The sequence below is a fragment of the Microtus ochrogaster genome, chromosome 5 (genome assembly GCF_000317375.1).
Source record: "Microtus ochrogaster isolate Prairie Vole_2 chromosome 5, MicOch1.0, whole genome shotgun sequence".
In the NCBI taxonomy this organism is placed as follows: domain Eukaryota; kingdom Metazoa; phylum Chordata; class Mammalia; order Rodentia; family Cricetidae; genus Microtus; species Microtus ochrogaster.
The window spans coordinates 34,674,157-34,695,890 of NC_022012.1; the positions used below are offsets into that span (position 1 = coordinate 34,674,157).

The 21,734-nt window shown below is 41.7% G+C and overlaps 1 protein-coding gene across 2 annotated transcripts in view; it reads right to left on the reverse strand.

Moving 5' to 3' along the window:
• Positions 1-1,615: 1,615 nt before the first annotated feature.
• Positions 1,616-21,734, reverse strand: part of Jhy (junctional cadherin complex regulator) — a 65,597-nt gene continuing 45,478 nt past the window's right edge. For both annotated transcript variants that reach the window (XM_005347138.3, XM_026778913.1), the window contains exons 6-9: positions 19,205-19,499; positions 5,079-5,159; positions 4,235-4,363; positions 1,616-2,167 (exon numbers count right to left, since the gene is read on the reverse strand). In XM_005347138.3, the coding sequence (XP_005347195.1) occupies positions 1,970-2,167; positions 4,235-4,363; positions 5,079-5,159; positions 19,205-19,499 (703 nt within the window). In that variant the 3' untranslated portion in view covers positions 1,616-1,969. The remainder of the gene's footprint in view (positions 2,168-4,234; positions 4,364-5,078; positions 5,160-19,204; positions 19,500-21,734) is intronic.

Sequence of the window (21,734 nt, forward strand, 5' to 3'; positions counted from 1 at the left end):
CAAATGCCATAAAACGAATCACTTAGGTTTATGAAATCAGTATTGTGCTGCTCACAGAAGGAAATGCAAAGCATATGTCCTTCGCTGTGCTGACTGGAATGTGCTGGGGAAATTTTTAAATAAATTCAAGGCTTGAAGGTTTTGAACTGTGTAGGCAATATCACTGGTTCTTTTTTTTTTTTTTTTGAGCTTCTAAACAAATGCCATAAAACGAATCACTTAGGTTTATGAAATCAGTATTGTGCTGCTCACAGAAGGAAATGCAAAGCATATGTCCTTCGCTGTGCTGACTCCTCTGTGTGGACCGTGGCGGCTTAGTGACATTCCGCTGAACCTTGATGCCATGATGGCTTGAGGCCACATGAAGTTTCATTGAATTCGTTCTTTGACTTCAGCCCCAAACTTTCAGCAATGATTTTATTTCTTTGGCTGAAGTATTTTAGATGTTATTTGGCTCTGAGTAAAGACTTTTGATGTCCTAGGGCAGCGATTCTCAACTTTCCCAATGTGACCTAATGTGACCCTTTAATACAGTTCCTCATGTTGTGGTGACCCCAACCATAAAATTGTTTTCCTTGCTACTTTACAACTGTAGTTTTGCTACTTTTATGAAACATAATGTAAATATTTGATATGCAAACGCTGTGGAAAAGGGTCATGATCCACAGGTTGAGAACCAGGGTTTTACCTGCTAGATGGCCAAGCTTGGCCTTGGGGGATCCTGGGAAATCGTGTTTGTGGTCTGCCAGCTCATTTCACCTGTCTCAGCTCAGCTCCCGGAGTGTGGAGGTGGAGGGAGGTTTGAAACTCACAACAACATCCCATGTCCACAAGTAAATGAATTTCTCTACCATCTTTGTTTTAAGAGGCCGTTTCTGGTGGGCAGCTTTTGCTCCTCTCATGACTTATGTAGCACACATACCACCTGAAAGAGAATTTCCAAAGCTGATCCTTAGACCACGCACACAGATTTGCCCTAGCTCATTAGAATGCCTCATTTCTGGACACACTCATGGAAGGACGCAATGTCCAGGAAGGAGGTAAACGGTAGTCCTTTGCTGTTGTGGCTCTTTTGAGACAGACTCTTACTATTTAGATCAGGCTAGCCTCCAACTTGAAACACACTCCCGCCTTCCCTGCCTCAATTTCCCGAGTGCTGAGATTATAAGCATATGTGATCACTCCTGGTCTTTTAGTAATTTTAAGATTGATACTCTTGATAATGTTTCAAAGGAGAAAAATGAGAGAATAAATATTTCATTCATGGTAGACTCTGATGTGCTTGCATTTGATAATATTTGAAGATAGCCACAGTGATGACATGATGCCGAGGACATTCATAGCCATGGAGTTGAGGTTGGCTTTGACCATATAGTGATCTGGGGTGGGTTTCTCCGGACTTGTAGAATCTGTGAATAATGTCAGTGTTCTGTTAGTATGAAATTAGGCCCTTTCCCCTCCCCCCATTTCAATACACACATACAGACATATCTTCAAATTTTCCACTTTATGCAATAGACTCTTTTGAAACTTGAAAGCCTAAGTATTACCTCAGTGATTAGATCAGCTAAACTCATGTTAGGAAAAACTAAGTCTGTACACTCTGTCTCAGGAACATAGAGAAACACACGCAGACAAATTTATTTGGAGGGACTTGTAAATTTTCCTGACGTGGAAGAAGGACAGAGGTAGTTAACAAACCAGAAGACCCAATGTAAACCAACGGCTTTATTGCCTAGCTCTCTATCAGTCCATATTCTAAAAGATTTTAAAATAAATAAACTATGTATTTTCATATCCAGAAGGTTAAACACGTCCCAGTGTCCGCCTGGGCCCCACAGTAACTTCCGCACAGAGCAGACAAAGGCGGCCGGCAGGTGACAGCGCCGGGTTGCCACTCAGTGTAGACGGAATTGTTTCGTTTCTCCGCGTCTCTTTCATGGCAGTTCTGATCCCCACCAAATGCTGTCTAGACAATGTGAAGGACTTTGAAAGCGGCCACGGCCTGCTTCTCTCGCTCGTGCCTGCTCTGCAGGATCTCCAGCAGGGAAATTTCTGGTAAGCTTCCTTCTTTCTCATCGTTCTGTGTCTTCTTAGTTTTCTTTGGTGCTTGATCCATCAGACTTGATGGCTTGGGTTTGGGGATGGTTTTAGCATATTCCAAAGCCTGGGGCAAAATAGAAAAAACACCATTTAAAGTGGGAAGTTAGTCTTAGAAGAGGTTTATGATAGCGATGGAGAGTGCTGTAATTATGGGCAGAAATGCCTTCTGAATGCAGATAACACGTTATTGTGCGTAGTTTACACAAAGTAAGTTTGTCACTAAACAAGGCATTGTGGAGCGAAAAGGAGCTGGAGAGGGGTTTGGACAGCTGCTAGGTTACTCAGATGTTTTTACCATTTTACCATGGCTGATTCTTTTTTTTTTTTTTTTTTTTTTTCGAGACAGGGTTTCTCCGTAGCTTTTTGGTTCCTGTCCTGGAACTAGATCTCATAGACCAGGCTGGCCTCGAACTCTCAGAGATCTGCCTGCCTCTGCCTCCCGAGTGCTGGGATTAAAGGCATGCGCCACCACTGCCCAGCTCATGGCAGATTCTTTTAAGTGTTTGGTAGCAGATATCTCATTAGTTTATTGGGCCAACTCTCTGAGAGTCTTGTTAAAACCAAGATTCCAATAGAATCAACAGACCTCTCTACCTTTATTTGTAGCTGAAGGACTCGGAGACTGAAGACAACACTGTAGTTGATGAAATCTCAACTTTGTTCATTACATCCCATTGTTCTTTGAAAGAAAAGTTGGGTATTTTTAAGTGTATCTATAGAAAATAGATGCTGAAAATATAGTTTTTAAAAAAATAGATGCCATGTTTTAAAGGTGAAGTTATGATAAAAATGGGATCAGTTGGCTTAGGGATGCCACTCAATGACAGAGCCGTTGCCAACATGAACATGACCCTTGGTTCTGTTCATCTGAGGGTGCCGGAAGAGGGAGAGGAACAAACGGGGGAGGGGGAATTCAACAGAATTCATACTGGTTTTGCAGTTTTAAGCTTTTGTTGCTAGATTTATGTGTACGAGTGCTTTGCTTGCATACATGTCTGTGCATCACGTACATGCCTGGCACCCTCAGATGTCAGAAGAGGAAGGTCCTATGGAACTGCAGTTAGAGATGAGGCCACTACATGGGTGCTGGGAACTGAACCTGGGTCTCTGTAAAAATAGCAAGTGCTCTTAACCACTGAGCCACCTTCCCAGCCTCAAGCTTTGCTTTTAAAGGAGAAAAAAAACACTAAAGCATAAAACGTTTGCCTTTTGAACTTATGTATGAGAGAGGCACGCGCTTCTCTAATAGATTTGTCACTTGGGATTGGCATAAAAATGCAGCGGGGTGGAAAACGAGGCTGTCACAGTCTGAGGAAGAGTTAATATGATGGTTGGTGACCGAGAACAGGTTGCACACGTTCCGTTCCTAAAGGCACCAAAACATCGCCTGTTTCTCCTGCCAGGAGTCCCCATGGCTGTATGGGACCGGATGGATCAGCTGAGGCAGGCAGGGGGTGGCAGGGGGTCTCCACAGCACACATTTCGTTCCCATCCTGAGTCTTTGTTAGATGACAACTCAGAGGACACACATTCTGTATTTTAAATTTTTTTTTTTTCACCAGAGGAACCCATACATTCTCCCTGGAAAAAGCATAGTGAAAAAAACTTAAAAGAAACAATGAGGATTTTTTTATTTATTTTGCATGAACAACATGAAGATGCTAATTTCCTTGAAAGTAATTTAATTATAAAGTATGGAAGCAATAGTTAATCCAGCCTGCTAGCTCTTGATGAGAAGTCACTTTGTTATTTTCACATGTAATAAAACTAAGACAACATACCGACCTAACAGTTGTGTGTGTGTGTGTGTGTGTGTGTGTGTGTGTGTTAGTGGATAACATGCAAGCGCAGGAATGACTGTGACTAAATGTCTCCTGTGTTCTAAACACATCTCCCACCTCCTCCCACAGGGTTTCTCTGCATAGCAGCACTGGCTGTACTGGAACTTGCTTTCTAGATCAGGCTGGCCTCTAACTCGGAGAAATCCACCCGCCGCTGCCTCTCTAGTGCTGGGATTAGAGGCATGTGCAGCCATGCCTGGCTCCAGACACCTTGTTTAAGGTTAGGTGGTGACCAAAGTTTCCTTTTAGTTCTGACGGAAGCAGTACATGCCCCGATGCAAGCTCCTTACCTTCTGCCGAGAAATCACTGCTTTACTTTCAGGTTTTGCTGTCTGTGGTTTGGGCAGAACAGACAGTGTCTTCATGTTGTATTCCTGGACTTGCTTTGCATATGCTTTCTGCTGCATTAATTTTTGCATCTGTTCAGAGAAATGGAGTAAAGTGAGCTAATCTCTGCTAATTCTCCCACTGACACTGGTTTAACCGAGGTGGGCAGCTCAGGGGGGTGACTTGTGTAAGGTGGCAGCAGTGAACTGGTTAATATTTCCCCGGAGAATCCACCGTGAGTGCAGTGGCCCTCCCCAGGCTCTCTTAACAGAGGCTAAACCCTATTCAGCCTCTTCTTTGTTGCATTTACCCAATTTATTTTCATTTTTGCTTCCAACTTTGAACTATCCTCTTTTTATGCCTGAGTGCAACTGCAGTTCAAACACATTACAGGAAGATCTCCTTTCACTGGAGGAGAGAGAGTAAAGTGGATGCATCTCTTCGGGGCTGGGGAACTCATATCCTAAGTGTCGTCTCTGTGGCCACTTCAAAGTTATCAGGACAACTCTATCAGCGAGACCAACAACCACACAGCACACGCATCCCTTTCCACACTCACGCACCCCACCACTCTTCAGATCCAACTGAAAGGCAGGGCATAAAATAACACAGGCTAAGATTTTTTTTTTCCAAGCAGGAGTATCTGGGTCTCTATTGTGTCAGTGTCAGCATGGCTGGTTCTGAGGGGTGTCTACTCAGTGCCAGATGTTTGCACGGGGTTTGATGCCAGAGTGCATCCCCCCCCACCACCATATTGCTAAGGACAGGCAGAGGACACCAAGTCTGAAAATGCCACATGCCACTTACTTTGTCTCTGACGGACTCGAAGTCAGGACCCAGGCCTCCAAGCTTCACGTCTCTTTTCTGATAGCCTTTCAGCTTGGAACTCTGAAATCAAAACCACAGAAATGGTTCCTCTTAAGGATCAGTGTTCCCTCCAAGTAGTCATAGGAAAGGACTGAGGAGACCAGAAGCCCTGGTGGAAGGTGGGAAAACGAGCGCATTTCTTGGCAATGGCGCCATTTTCATGGTAGTTACTGATCATAGTCTATTTGGTATTTGTAGTTGGTTTAGCCAATATATTTTGACTTTTACTTCTCCAGTAAAAGAAAGTCAATTCTTAAATAATAAGCAATTTCAAGGTAACGATTTGTTGCAGTGATATTTTGTTTATGTTTTAACAAATAAAGCTTGCCTGCAAATCAGAGTGCAGCACTAAGCCACTAGAGGCTGGGCAATGGTGGCACACACCTTTAATCCCAGGACTTGGGAGACAGAGGCAGATGGATCTCTGTTAGTTCAATGTCTTCCTGGGCTACATGAAATTGATCCAGTCTAAAAGAGAAAGAGAGCTCACACAAAGGTGATCCCAGCACTTGGGATCCATTGCCTTTAGTCCCAGCACTAGGGAGGTGGAGACAGAAGTAATATGGCTGGACAGAGAGAGGGATACAAGGTGGGTGGAAACAGGAGCTCAGTGCAGTCTGAGGCAGCGGTCTGAAGCAGTCAGTCTGAGGCACATTCAGTCTGTACAGCAGTCTGAGCAGCAGGACCGTTTGAGGTTTTGTTGAGACAGCATGCAGCCTAGATATTCAGTCTGAGGATTTGGCAGAGGTAAAAGGTCTCTCTAGTGGCTGACTGCTCTGCTTCTCTGATCTCTCAGTTTTCATCCCCTAATATTAGACTCTGGGTTTTTGTTATTAAGACCAATTAGAAAATGTGCTATGGTTTGTTTTTTGGTTAGCATTTTTAACTGAACTATATATAACACAATTGGCAGCAGCTACCATGATGTCCACTCAAGCAGTCTGCTAAACCAAATGACTCCGCCTCACAAAATGGCAGTCAACACACACTGCTTCAGAAAGCCCTGTCGAGGGTGAAGCTTGCCTTTCGAGACACTCTGAAGACAAGTGCTGACACTGCAGCCTGAACATTTTACAACCCGTTGTTGGGATAGTATAGAACTAAAGATAGAAGTTATAAAACAACCTACACTAGCTCAGAATTGAGTATCCAGTTGTTCCAATTACCAAATCCAGAAGCTGAGAGAGAGCAAGAGCAGGCTTTACCTAGGCATTTACAGTCTAAGGGGCCACACCCAAGGGGGGTGGTATCTTAAAGGCTATTGGCTGAAGGAGTTCCTACAGCACCTCTCCCTTTTGTTTAAATAAAAGAGTTCCAAGCCTAATAAAAACTATATGCAATAAGGACAAATATCAACTATAAAAATTAGAATTACGACCAGCATCAACAATATTAAGCAAGGAACATATGCTAAATGTTTCAATAATCATTCTATCCTAAGGAGTCTAGTCTTGTATTAGAAATGGCTTGGCTAAATCATAAGAGGAAATTAACTATGACTATCTAATCTTCAACTCCATCAAAGGCCTGAGAAGGGAGATAATATTACTTGAGTAGGTAGGAAGTGCAATCAAGAAGCTTCCAAAATGTACAGGAGATGACAGAGACAACTGTCTACCTGGGCAATCACCCAAATTTGACTAAGGCCTAGAGTAACTGACAGACCATTTTTCAAGGCAGGAAAATTTTCAGAACCATCAAAGGTTTGAGAATCTTTTTTTTTTTTTTTTTAATCCTGTTTGTCCTGTTCGGACATTGTGCATTTTCTTAGTGGTCAAGGCACGGGCAGTTTCTTGCCCAAAGGCCAGTTTTGCCAAGAAGAAAACAAGCTCTAAGTGGAGTATCTTTGGTGCTCAACATTTTCTCAGGAATAGATCGGTGCTGCTAGGAGCAATCATGTTTTGCATCAACAAAACTCTAAGTTATTTAAATGCCATATTCTACAGATCCTTGAAGTGGTTCAAGATTATCTATCTATGTGGAATACAATCTCTATGTATCTAAAGAATGTGATTAGTCTAACTATAAGTATGACAAACATGGATGATTATAGACCTATAATAATACTTAATAATAATACTTAATACTTATATATTTTAAAGACTAAGACTTCATATTAGAATATTAAATATTGAACAATCTTTAAGCAACTGTGCAGCAAATGTAAATGTAAACAATATATAAGTATCTTGGTCAGAGGTAGAAATGTATAGTGCAATATGATAAATGTATTCTAAAGTTGTATCAACATACAAAATGTCTTAAGCAGAGGTATACATACAATATGAAAAAATAACTTCACCTAGGTGTAAAAATATTGTAAACAGAAATAGAAGCATATTCAATATAACAAATATAATTTGAACTTGTGTCAATATATAAAAATTTATACCAATGTAAATTGTCCATAAATAATAGCTCACAAGTATTCACTCTATTACTCACTATTATTGTTATTAGTGTGAGTAAGCTCACACTAATCTACCTATTATCCCATTCAATTTCCCCTTTTTTCTCAAAGAGATCTCCGAGCCTACATAATTTCCACTCCAACCCCCAACCCTATACCAGTTATAATCAACCCCTAATTGATGGCCCTAACCCTGAGGATAAACTTTGTTGGGAGAGGGGACGCTGTTTTTTAGAATTGCCTTCAGCGTCATAAGGGTGATATTCTTTCTATGGGATCCTGTGAAACTAAAATGATGGTTAAGTTCCAAGATTACTGTCTGGTATAATTGCAAATAGTCTCTGAGTAGTCAGTAGGGTTTTTCTAAGGTTCATATTTGGAGTTCTGGCCAGAGCATTCTAAGAAGGTGCACTATTTCATCTAACCAATATGGAACTAACCATCTTGAGCACTGGTACCCAAAACTGTTCTTAAAGTAGCCCTGCCAGCATCATGATGCCATATCAACCAGGTGGAGTTGTTGTTGTGGGGCCCCATATTCTTTGTAGAAATTTTAAAGATTATTGCAGGAAAATCTACTGTTCATTGTGGAAAGCTTCAACAATATTCACATAGACATATATTCAATGAGAGATATGATATAGACAAAATAGGTATGGAGAAAAGTAAAATAATTCCTAAAATCTTTCTTCTTTCTGTCTTACACCAGGTGTCTCCTGACATGAGACAGAAATTCTCAATTTTTCTTTTAACAACATGCTTGGATTTAGAGAGGATCGCCGTTGTCCAACTCCAAAGCCAGCTTTGAAGGTATTGTTTAAATGAATTATTAGATCAGGTGTTATTGCGGTCATAGACTACAAATGTCCCCTAACAGTTTTTGAAAGTCATTAAGAGTCTGCAATAGGTCTCTTCTAATTTGTGTCTTTTGCATTCTAATTTTTCTGTTAAGCTATTTTATAACCTAAGTAATTGACTATATCTCCTCTCTGTATTTTTCCAGGAGCAATTTGTAATCCCCATCTCAGCAAAATTTCCTTTACTTCTTCAAACATTCTTTCTAAAATATCTGCATTTGAATCAGATAGCAGAATGTCATCCATGTAATGGTAAATTATAGACTTAGGAAATTGTTTATGTATTATTTTCAATGACTGACTTACAAAGTATTGGCACAGGGTGGGGCTATTGAGCATTCCCGGTGAGAGGATAGTCCACTGGTATCTTGTAGTAGGCTGAGAATTATTATAAGTAGGCACCGTGAAGGCAATTTTTTCTCTGTCCTTTTCTTGTAAAGGTATAGTGAAGAAACAATCTTTTAAATCAATAACTATGAGAGGTCATCCTTTTGGTAATAGAGAAGGCAGAGGAATCCCAGACTGTAGAGGGCCCATAGGTTGAATTACCTTGTTGAAAGCTCTTAGATCTGTCACCATTTTCCAGATTTTTTAACAACAAATACAAGAGAATTCCAAGGGTTGATTGATTCTTCAATATGTTGAGCATCTAATTGTTCCTGTACCAGCTGTTCTAAAGTCTGCTGTTCATCTTCTGTTAAAGGCCACTGTTTAACCCATATTAGTTTCTCAGTTAACCATTTTAAAGGTAGAGCTGTTGGTACCTCTAAAGGTTTGCTAGTTGCTTTGTGTTCTTGCATGGCCTAAATGGCTGGTGACCCTCGTTTATAATACCTTATAATACACTCTCCAGAAACTCATGTTTCTGGGACTGTAGGAATGTTAATCTGGGTATTCCATTGCTGTAACAGGTCATGATCCCATAACTTCACTGCAATATTAGCTACATATGGCCTCAGCCTTCCTTTCTGTCCTTCTGGCCCTAAGCATTGAATCCATCTTGTGATTTGTTTCATTTGAGATAGGGTTCCAATTCCTAGGAACTGAACATCTGCCTCTTGAATATGGATGCCAATTCAGATGCCAAGATTCTGGAGTAGTGATAATCACATTTACACCCATGTCTAATAATCCCTCAATTATAATGTTATTTATATGCACTCTTAGCTTTTGTCTCTGATCATTTATAGAAGTTTGCCAAAATACATGTTTCCTCTTTCTTACTGAAGTTTTTGATTCATCTTCCATGTCTAGTCCATCATCCAGAGTATTGTTTTTTTACAGTAGGTACTGAAGTTTTAATTTTTCCTGGTGAGCCATGTTCTCCACAATGACTAGGAATGATTGGACCATGTTCATCTTTCAGGCCCCCCCACAAGGAGTTTCCCAATGGTATCAGGTTGCCTTATCTGTCTTTTGTTGATCTACTTTCATTAGTCCAATGTCAGCCTTTACAACACCTCCTACATATTCCAGAAGGCTACGACTGCCTATTCTTGCCATTCCCAGAGGAGATATTATTTCTAGGAATTCCTTTTCCACAGTTCCTTTTCAGATGTCCTTATTCTACCACAACTAAAGCATTTGGCATTTTGGTGTCTCCTCATACCATTGGAAATCTCTTCTTGTACCCAATCTTCAGTACTATAATCAAATGTCTCAGCTTCATTGTATACAAGATCTATTCATCTAGTGGTGCTGATCTGACTTTTAAAGGCCCAAGTATCTTTTTGTATTCTAAGTTGGCATTTTCAAAAGCCAAAGATGCTTAAGTACACATCTAGCTTCTGGGTCTGTGACTCCTACTTGTACAGCTTTAGTTAATATTTGTAAAAAGTCACTAAAGGGTTCTCTCTGGCCCTGTTTAACCCTGATATATGACTCAATTCTCTTTCCTAGTTCTTGAATCCTGTTCCAAGCATTCAAAGCTGCTGTGCGACATAGGGACAAGGTGTGTTAATTGTAGAAAGCCTGGTCCTAAGGATCAGAGTAATGGCTTGGATCTTGGGAAGCCTCAAATCCTTTTGCTTTTACTTGTTGTTCTAAAATTTTGCCTCTTCTCACCAATAGCATTTCCAGAACAGCTGGGTTCCATTTTCTAGAACTGCTGAGATTAGTTGAAGCCAATCATGTAGGGTAACCTTATTGCTTGAAGCCCACATTTTCACCATTTCCCTAACAAATGGTGAATGCAGACCATAAGATATTATTGCTTGCTTAATTTCTTTTAGATCACTCATACTTATAGACTGCCATGTATATTCTTTGACTACCTTAGGGTATTTTGTGTCAGATGGCTTCTTAGAGGATATTACCAGATAGGCATCTAAAACTCTGGGTAAGTCATCCCAGACTCTGGCACATACTGATGAGGCTAAATTCTCATCAGTTTTCCCTGCTCATCAGTTTTGATAGTTTCCTCAATCTTTTAAAATATTTTTATCACTGCCTTTTGTAAGGTCTGAATCTCCTGTCCAGTGTTCTGTTCTAATGTCCTCATTGATATTCCAAGGTATGAAATTAGTCCAGTAAAGATAATGTCTCATTCTTGGACATAATTTTGATGGCATCCATATTGCCTTCCTGGAGAGATACCTTATCCATTAACCTAACATAACTTTTCAACAGATCCTGATTATTAAATTCAACAGCACAAATTCTTTCAGATAATGTCTCAGTACTCTTAGACATTGATTGGATTTTGTCTTTCAAATTAATGTTATCCTTTTTTCAATAGTATTGATTTTTCAACTAGCTGTTCATTATTAGTCTGTAAATACTATATTATTTCTAAAAGTGCTTAGAACCATTAATAGAACCATTCTTGGTTCTGTTATCAAACCATTTTCTTAATGATAGAACATGATAAACAAAACTAATTCCCAAAACCAAATAAATGGAGTATAAGGAAAATCACACAAGCCTTGCAGAATACCATTCACAGTACAAGCAAAAAGGTTATTAAATCCTGGATGGTAATATTGTCTGCAATTATATAACTTTCAAATTTGTTAATTTACTTAAGTTTGATTGGAAATTTCAGTAAATTGTTGTACGTGTAATAATCATTATTTGCCAGCAGGTGTCCTGGCAAAAAATGCCGGAAAGATGCAACCAGCAGTGGTGCTGGACTGTTAGCACAGTCTTGGTTCTACATATCGGTGCCTGGTTAAATACTGGCAAATATATATTTGCTTGACAAATTTAGAACAGTTAAATCAATTTGATATATGGAGCAAGGAGCCCAGAGCTCACAAGCAGGGAACACAAACTGGAAGCTGTGCAAGTCGCTGTGCAAAAGCAAAAGCTGCTTAGTAGATGAAATCAAGCCAGGAGGGCAGGCGTGGAAGACCTTCTGGGTCATGGACCTTTCAGGCCTTTTTGGCCTTTCCCATAGGTGTGGAGTTAGGATTCATGTGGGAGTTCCTACAGCAGAGAACTCCAAGGATGAAAAACAACTGTCATCCACTGATAGTACTCAAATTATATGAGCCTTGGCAAGACCCACTGAAGAATTCATTTTATTCTGTTAGGGTGACTTTGGAAAATTTAAAGAGCACCTAGAATTTGACATTGTAACACCAGCATCATACACTTAAGAAGACAGAGCCACAGAGTAGGCTGTGATCTGAGGCTAACTTAAGATATAAACAAACTGCAGCTTTCCACGTAAAAACCAAAGCTTGGATTGACCATTTGCCCTTGGGGAGAAACGAAAGCTTTTCCTCTTTCAACTCCTCAATGAATTTGGTTCCATTTCCTAGGAAGGATGAGAATGACATCACCAAAGATATGGTTTAGATGACTTGTCTTAGGGTTTCTGTTGTTGTGATAAAACACCACGAACAAAAGTTACCTTGGGAAGGAAAGGGCTTGTTTTTCCTTTTAGCTCTGAGGTCATACTCTATCACTGAGGGAAGTCAAGGCAGGAACCCAGCAGGAGCGGAAGCAGAAGCCATGGAAGAACACTACTTACTGATTTGTTCTTTGTGTGTTACTCAGTTTGTCTTCTTCTATGCTCCAGGACCATCTGCCCTGGGTGGCACCACCCACAATAATCTGGACCTTCTCTCATCATCTATCCATCAAGAAAATGCCCCATGACTTGCCTACAGGCAGTCTGATGGAGGCATTTTTCTCAACCCATGTTCCTCTTCCCAGATATGTCTAGGGCTGTGTCAGGTTGTCAAAAACTAACCAGAACAATGACAGTAACCATTTTAGGACAAACTTATGCATGTGACTTAGAGTGGAAAAAAGGATGAATGCTACCCATATGATACTACATAACTGTACATTGCTCTCAATTTTGGTGTCTTGTATTTGGTGTGGTGGCATATGCCTTTGATCCCAGGACTAGAGAGTGTGTGTGAGGGGTGGGGCAGAGCAGACAAATTTGAGATTTCGACGTCAGCCTGCTTTACTGAATAAGTTATATAACTAACTAACTAACTAACTAAAAATGATCATGGCTTGCTTTTAAAGAGCCTTACTGCATTGTAAAATTAATCTTTTTTCAGAATAACCACTGAAACTCAGACTCCAAATGTAACACAAAGCTGAATGATTCAAAACAAACAAATCTATATAGTAAGACACAACTAATGTGATAATAAATAATAAATTGTCATATTTGAGGTTAATGAATTACAATTCTCTCTGTAGAGAGAGCTCATATAAATACTGGGAAACTTCATATACTGATGTATGCAGAGTGATGGCACATTTTAAACAATGACTGAGCGCTCTCATCGGCAAGATCATCAAGGAGGAAAACTAAATGATTACAGGCCATGCCGATAACAAGATGGCAAGTCATGTTGTTCTGAAATCTTACACTGGTGCAAACTGATACCATCATTTATTTAGACAAAAGTTCAATGTCTGTTTGTATGTGTAGACAAAAATTCACAAGAACACAATCCAAACTGTTAAGAGGTGCGCGCAGGATTTCCAAGAGCTTTCACTATAATTTTGTGTATGTTGTATATGTATTTTAGTTATTGTAAATTTTGTTAATTCCTAAGATAGGCTGTATACCTTTTAAAATTATTTTTTTGATACTTATTTTTATTTATTTATTTATTGTGTATATGGTTGTTTTGCTTATAATGTAGGTATGTACACCACATGTGGGTAGTGCTTGAAGAAGTCAGAAAAGGGTGTTGGATCTTCCAGAGCTGGAGATACACATGGTTGTGAGCCATCATGTGGGTTCTGGCAACCAACCCTGGGTCCTCTATAAGAGCAGCAAGTGCTCTTAACCACGGAGCCATCATGCCATTCTGATGGGCTGTACATCTATCTGGTGAGTCTTTTCTTAGATACAGCTTGGCAACGGTGATCAAATGAATGAAAACATTTTGTCAGATTAATTAGAATTACTTCGTGTAACTTCATGGCCCTAAGAATGAACTGTGCACGAATTGTAGCAACAACCTCAATTTGGTGGCTACTGGAGGTGCTACACTGGCTTTTCCCCTCAGCCCCTCTCACTGTAGAAGCCCCCAAGTCCACTACAGTTAGTTGTCCGTTATCGTCTGTGGGTATCTGGTTCCAGGACACCCTTTGGATACTGGTCTAGATGCTCAGCCTACAACCTGTGTACATTGCCCTTAGGCCTTCGTTATCTCTGGATTATTTATACCAGGCATGATGTAAGCACTGCTCAGAGAGTCATTCCGGTGTCACAGTGGCTTGGAAAGGTCTGTTGCATTCATCACAGGTGCACTGTTTCTAGAACCCAATGAATTCTGGAACTGACTCTCCCCTCCACTTCAACCTCCCCACCAGAGTCTGGCCAGTAAGTTATAACTGAGTTTGGTGGGTAGCAGTTATTCAGGTTGGCGTGGCAACTCCCCTCTCGTTTTTATTGTTTTGTCTCCAAAGTGGATGGGACTCCTGCAGCTAGCTGAAGCAGCACTCTTGCAGGCAGGGGAGAAACAAGGAGAATCACACAATTCTTGGTTCTGATGTTTGGAGCTGTGGAAACCCCAGTGTTAGCAACTGCCTACCTCTGGGTTAATTGTATGAGAGAAGAATGAAGCCATGGTTTTGAAATTGCTGGTCAGTCTATCACTGCTGTGGAAGGCAATATTCCTAACACACCAGGGCTTCAGTGTCACTGTTGAGAAGGAGCAAAATACAGTGCCACGCAGGTGCGACACTTCTGCACTTCAGGATTAAAAGCTCTGTAAACAGAACTGGCAGCATTATGATGTTAAACATTTATGGTCAAGACTTTCTCAGTGCATTTAACAAATAGAGAGAAGGCAAGATAATATTTTAAGGAGGCCTTGGCTCTGAAACCATTAAATATAAATAAATAAAAATAGACAGAGGCATTGCTGCTCATTGAAGGACATTCCAAAATAATAAATCTTTAGGAAAACAGTCATTACCAAGATCAGAGCACTGCATCTGCTTATGTCTGCTTCTTGTCTATTATATATTTGTCCATATATATATTTTGGTTGGGGGTTTGGGTCTGGCTATGTAACCCCAGCTGTCCTCGAACTCGCAATTCTCCAGTCCGGAGTTGGGATTAGAGGCACATGCCACTTTTGTGGCTCTGTTTGGCTTGTTTATACTCTTGTTGTTTTTAATACTGGAGATTTTTTTATTTAAAGTATTTGTTTGTGTGTGAGCATGCAAGTATGCATGTGCACTCATATGCACACATTATTAGGCCTGTGCAGCAAGCACTTTTACCCACTGAGCCACCTTGCTGGCCCTTCTTTGTAGATACATTTATAAAAGCATTTATATACAACAAATTAATTTTTTTTACTGACCATTTTGGTATTTCACTTTACTTATCTGACATCAAGCAGATTTCAAAAAATGTGACATTTAGACAAATATTCTATCATTTAGTGTCATTAAATAATTTAAATATTTCACTAAATGTTGTCTATTGAAGATGCATTGAGTGAGGTAAACACTGTATGTTACTTTGATTATTTTTTTGAGATAAATTTGTGGAAGTATGACTACTGAGATCTAGCAAACATTTGAGGCCACCAATTAACATTCCTGCTTTCCCCAAGCAATACGACGGCTCTTTTTACAAGCCTTGGTTACAAGGGTACGGTTTTATCACACTTTAAAAACTTGAGTTGTTTTTAACAATTGAGTGAACGCAGGCAACTTCTGCTGTGACTATAAATCCGTTCTGCAAGTGTATTTGTGTCCTGTTTTACAATCTCTAAATTATAACCTATTTGCCAAAGTTAAAAAAAAATGACAGAAAGGGTTTAAAAAAAAAGAAACCAAACAAATAAACCACCACTCATGTCCAAGCCATAAATCCAATTTGCCTGAAGACAATGAGAAAGAAATGATCAGTGGGCAGAAACCTCATCCCTAACCCTGGTGCAGCTTAACTTTTAATCATGCTCTCGACTCACAAAGGACGTGCCAGGGAGCATGGATAATTGTGTGCTGATCTTCGGCCACTCTTCTCACTAGCAACTTTAGTAACTATCAAGGTTAGGGTTAAAAAAAAAATCAGAGCCAAGGGTCTAGCATTCCATACAGACACGGAGGGAGAGCATGTGGCCCAAATGGGCCATCCCCATGGCTGCTGATCCCTTTATAGGATGAGCTGCCTACAACACAACGACATCCCAGGGGATGTCGGTGGCTCCTAGGGGAGTTTGTTCCGGGTGACTGGCGGTGAGAATCCTGGATCTGCTTAAGTTTGGCGCAAGTAATTAGGAAGAACCCAGTGCTGTGACTCTGTTTGATCTCTCTCCACCTAAAGTCTTAATAGCATTGCTGAGATGTGATTCTCAGACCACAAAACTCACTCATTTAAAGCTGTGCAATTCAGTGGCTTTTAGGATAGTCACCGAATTGTGTAAGCACTGCCCAATCCAATTGTACAACATTTTCATCACTTTGAAAAAAACAAAATAAAACTCCAGTACCCATTAATCTGCACTGTCCTTGTCCCCAGTCCCCACACCTCTAGCCCTAGGCAGCTAAGCTGCTTAATGTGTCTTCAATAGTCTTACAGTCAAACAATCCCCAGGCGTTATTTTCAGTCACCTTTCCTTGGTTTTTGAAAGACTAAAAAGTAGCACAATGTCCAACCGTGATGTTGGTGATGATGGTGGTGATGTGACAATGACAGCTATAAGACATCAGCACTGACTACTGCGTCTCTGAACACAGGGATCAAACACTGGAATATAGAAGCATGGTCCAGATAAATCCCTAAGCACGTTCGCTGCTTGTCTTTGTGGTTCACACCTTAATCCTAGCACACAGTAGGATGAGGCAGGAGGACTACCGTGAGTTAGAGGTCAACTTGGGCTACAGAGTGAGTAAGACCCTGTTTTAAAAAATCCCTGAACCAAAAACCAAACCAACCAACCAACCAAACAAACAAACAGAAAACCACATATCCATCCAATAACATCTACTGGCCTTGGCCTCGCAAGGGCAGGGCTTTCTTGGGTCAAGGGTTCTACACATTCATCATCCTCTTGGGCAAGGTGTGTGACTGTCGCTGTACACTCCAAGGGGTACGCCTGAATTGAAGTGGCATTGACTGATCTGTGAGACTTGTTTCAGTTCTGAAATGTTACACACTGCTGGAGGTAAGGAGACTATGCCGCAGACCTAAGTCTCCAGAAAATTCCTCAGATGTGTAAGACCGAGAAAGTTACTGAGAAACGAGATATAAACAATGCCTTGGGTGCCAGGGGGCAGCGAGCAAAGGACATGTGCTCTGTGGTCACTAAACTTAATCCAAATAACCGCTTTTTAGGGGCAGTCAAGCAGCAAGCCCCAGATTGTCTGTGAGAGCAAACACCAGTTAATTACGCAAGCTCAACCTCACCAGCCAGGGAACTCTGTACTGAGCTCTTACTAGGGACAGTGGTGGCCAGAGACAGCAGAAGTATATCTGGATAGTTTGGCATCCCTTGTGCTGTGTTAATTTCTTAGTCCTAAACCTGGATTTCATGACGTGGACAATGCCTTGTAATCTGAAACCACTCTCAACAGCACCGCCAGAAGAGGAAGGGGCCCCAGGCCCTTTACAAATTAGCTTTACAAATCCTCAGAATTTTTACCGTGATTCGGGGCAATTCCCTTGGAAACCAAGAGCTTTGACTTGGCCAGCAGATAGGCGTGACGTGGATAATGACTGCCCCTGTCTGGTGCCGGGACTGCCTGCTGTCCTATACAAATCACTCAGTTCTAAGTCACTTCAGTGTCTGGACCGGCTTAGAGACAAAGGGGGCTCCAGTGTGGTGTGTTTGTCGGATGTAGATTGAAGGTACTGGGCTGAGAAAGAGGATGCGTGTGGACTGCAGGCACCCTTGCAGACATTAGGGAGGGGCAGGCAGGAGCAGGAAGTTGTTCCTACTCTTCCCACCTCCCACCATCTTAGACTGGAGGTACTAAGTACTGCATATGCCTCTACCCTTTCTCAGCACAACGTGAACGCTATTTGTGAAAAGGGAGGGAAGAGAAATGGACACTTAAGTGGTGTATAATCTTTGCTAGGAAATAAGCTGAGGTTTTAGTACATTATTTCATTTAATATCACATCACACCAGGAAAAAAAGAGTGATTCTGATTGTTTCTATGAAGAATTAGGGACTGGGGTAAGTCAGTAACTCCTATTTGGGAACAGTGCCTCCATAAGACTATAGAGCATTGCCTTAGCTAGTGATTGATGTGGGAGGGCTCAGCCCACCATGGGTGGGGTCAATCCTAGGCTGGTGGTCCTGGATTTCATGAGAAAGCAGGCTGAGCAAGTCATTGCAAGGAGCAAGCTAGTGCAAGGACTTCGGAATGACTGAATCCATCAACTTCTTCCGAACCCTGTGCCTGGGAACCCAGTTCAAAGTTGTTCTTTTTCACCTACAGGAAAGTTCTGTTCTCAGAGCCTGTGTTTGGCTGATTCTTAGACCCTAGGATCTATAAGCTCTGGCGTGAGCAGGCCTCTCCATGTTGACAGAAGTGTTGGTTACAAAGGTTGATCTTGTGTCCCCATGGGAACAATACATGTGATGCTTGCTTCCCAGTCTGATCTGAGTCTTGGCTTATTTGGGAAACACTTGAAAGTGATATAGGCACTGCGCTAGAACCCAACTGCTATGTCACCACACTTTTCTGGGAAAAGAAGCTGTGATTCTTTATAGCATAATCTGCCTCAGGTATCTTATTATAGTAATGAAAAACAAAAGGCATTATTTCATCCTGGAGCCAAGAGAACTTCCTGAGAATTTAAATTAAGTTGCATTTAAAGCAATACAAGAAGAGACTGAATTGCACCAAAATGCTCACTATGGCGACCCAGAGTCTAGATGAAGAACTCAGTACAGACCAGCTGCCCTCCTGGAGAGCAGCTCAGCCTGGGTGTTTTGCTGTAGAAGCTCAGGTGAGATGTGCACCAAGAAGACTCTTCCGGCGCCACGGAAGAGTGGTGGACGGCGAGAGAGCTCTGGCAGCAGGACTCTCACTCGCTCAGGCCTGCTCTCTTTTTTCAGATATGAAGGCGTGAGACTCAGCTTAGGAGAGGGACGGGGGTGAGGAAAATGAATACTAAATGGGGGATAGAAGCAGAATTAGTACTACCTTCTTCAGTGAGATGACCTAAGAAGAAAGGGAGCAGGCACCCTTGACAATAGAACTTTCTGGAAAGACAAAGAGAGGTTGTCATGGACTAGCAAGGGCTTGAGGGGAGGGTTCCTGGTTCCCAGACCAGCCCTATTCCAACCCCATCTGTGTCATCAGAATTAAAAAGTGACTCGGCTGAGCAGCCAAGCTTTTACCATCACCTTGGTGCCGCTGCGCTTCCTGTGTTTCTTCCCCCTTTCCAGCTGCAGCAGGTAGCCTTCCGAATTACTGCGTGCCATCTTCGTCTGCTGTCGGTGGCTTCTGTCTGAACTGAGTTGGGATTCACTTTCTACCCTGGACAGGATAGGCGGGAGTGTGGTGCTGGACAGGGAGCCCTCGCTGGGCTGCACTTCTGCCAGCTGCACCAAGGCTTGCTGATGCTGTTCTATGATCTGGGCAAGCCGGGAGTCTGGAGAGGCACTGACGCGGTCTGTATCTGAGGAAGAGTGGAATTTCCTTGGGAGAAATAACAAGTGCTTTAAATAAAACTTGAGTCCATAATACCACTTTCTGTGTAGAAATCTTTAGGAACCGTTCATCTTTTCATGGATATATTGATTTCCCATCTTCAAACCCCCCTCTTTTTCCTTGGGACATTCTAACTCCCATTCAAGAATATTTTTTTATTCGTCTCTCCTTGTGTGTACATGTGTGTATGGGTACCTCTGGGGTTCAGAAGAGGGTGTCAGACCCCGACACCTGGAGTGACAGGCATCTCATGTGAGTGTGGGAACCAAACTCTGGTCCTTTGTAACAGTATTCAGCTCTTACTGCCTGAGCCATCCCTCAAGTCCACTACAGGGAAGGCTTGTTTGGACTTTCAGTTAGTGCGTGAAGCACAAGCTGACAAGCAAGCAAATAACAACAAAACCCAGAACTCCATTCTGAAACCCAAAGACCTTCCTATTACACACCAGCTAGAAACAATGATTAAAGATGCATTCTTTTAATACATAGTTGAATGTACCAGAGAATCTGGGAATCTCCGGGTATGGAAACAAAAAGAAATAAAAACCAAAGCAGGTTCTGGATTAGCTAAAGACGCAGCTTTCTTTGGGGGAACTTTTGGGTAAAGGATTTGGGGTTTAAGAGTTAATGCTGCTTGGCTGGGAATGTGGCTGGCTTGGTGGGGTGCGTGGCTGGCACAAACAAACAGCAAACAAATCTTGGGATTTTCTTCTCCATGTTGGGAGGCAATTGTTTTTGCCGAAGCTCTACGCCTTAGAGATTTGCATTTGTGAAGAAAGAAGAAAATACTCTGTACATGTGAATCATCAGGGGCAGAAATTAATTGGACCACCCAAGAAAAAGACACAGAACTGGCAGGAGGAGCCTTCCATCAAGTGCCACACTGATCACCCCACAGAAATCCAATGTCAATAGGCCTGTTACTCAGCTTCCAATATGATTTTCAGATTGTCAGATAAGCAAGACCAGCCCTAATGCAAACACAGAACAGGTAAAGAGAGAGGGGTGGAGATGGAGAGAGGAAAAGGAAGAGGGGGAGAGGAAGAGAGACAGTGAGTGAAATTCCACCAGCACCAACCAAAACCCAGATGAAAGAGAAACTACAGAAATTTAAAAGCTTAAAAATTGTCAAAAAAGCCATGACTTGCCATTGCCATGTACCTTGTTGAAAATGTAGGATGTCAAGAAAGAGTGATGCTGCTTCCCTAGTAAGAGGAGCGTCAGAAGACAGTCACAGAAACAAAGATACACCTTGAAAAACACGAGATCAGTGGAAGGGTGGAAGTCAGCGCCGACAAAGACACAGCGCCATCTAAGAACAATCCTGGAAGGATGCGTCTGAGTAAGTAAGGCACAGACAGAGGATGGAGAAGATGGAAAGAAATGGTCCATAAAATTCTGCTGTGTGTGTGTGTGTGTGTGTGTGTGTTTTTCCCAGAATGGAAGGAGGCAAGTCTCTTGGTTCAAAGGGGCTGGCATAATCTATAAAAAACAATCATCTACAGCTTCTGGAGAGAAAATGAACAGCCATGTGCCACGGATCTGGAATCAAGTGGCTTCTTAGTGCGCAAAAGTCACATTGGAAGCAAGAAGATGGCTCTGAGGGTAAACGGTTTCTAATCGAGAATTCTTCAACATTTTGCCTGCTGTCATTTAGACAGGGACAGAGTGAAGACAGTGTCAGTGGTACACATCTCAGAATGCTCAGCTTCTAGGCAGAGGATGGAGTTCTCTAGTAGAACAGGAGTGGAAAGTAGAGAGAGGAGGCATGGGGAAAGGGAAAGGGAAGTTGCATGAGGGACAGAGCTAAGGGGCATCCTTCTGGTAGGACAGGCCCTGCCATGGAGAAAGTGTGCAAGACACCACACCTAAAGAAAAAAGACAGCAAGGATGTTTGCCAGCCATCAGTGTCACTCCAGGAAGCTGACTGAGACCCTTACTAACCATATACCCCAGACCATCTCCCATAGTACCTGTCTCCCAACTGATTTATATGTAAAGTTGCATACTGTGTTGAAAACAAGCCCATGAAAGATGCCCAGTGTGTCAGAATACACACGTCTCCTGTGCACTTTAGCATCAAAGAGTCAGGTGTCCAGAAAGCCTGTTTTCTTAAGGAGAATCAGGGATGGTCTCTTAAAGTGATCTTAAAAAATGTTTTCTTGCTTATTGGAGTAATGCATCTATATTGTAGGGAGCTCGAACAATTCTAACTCTAAAGAA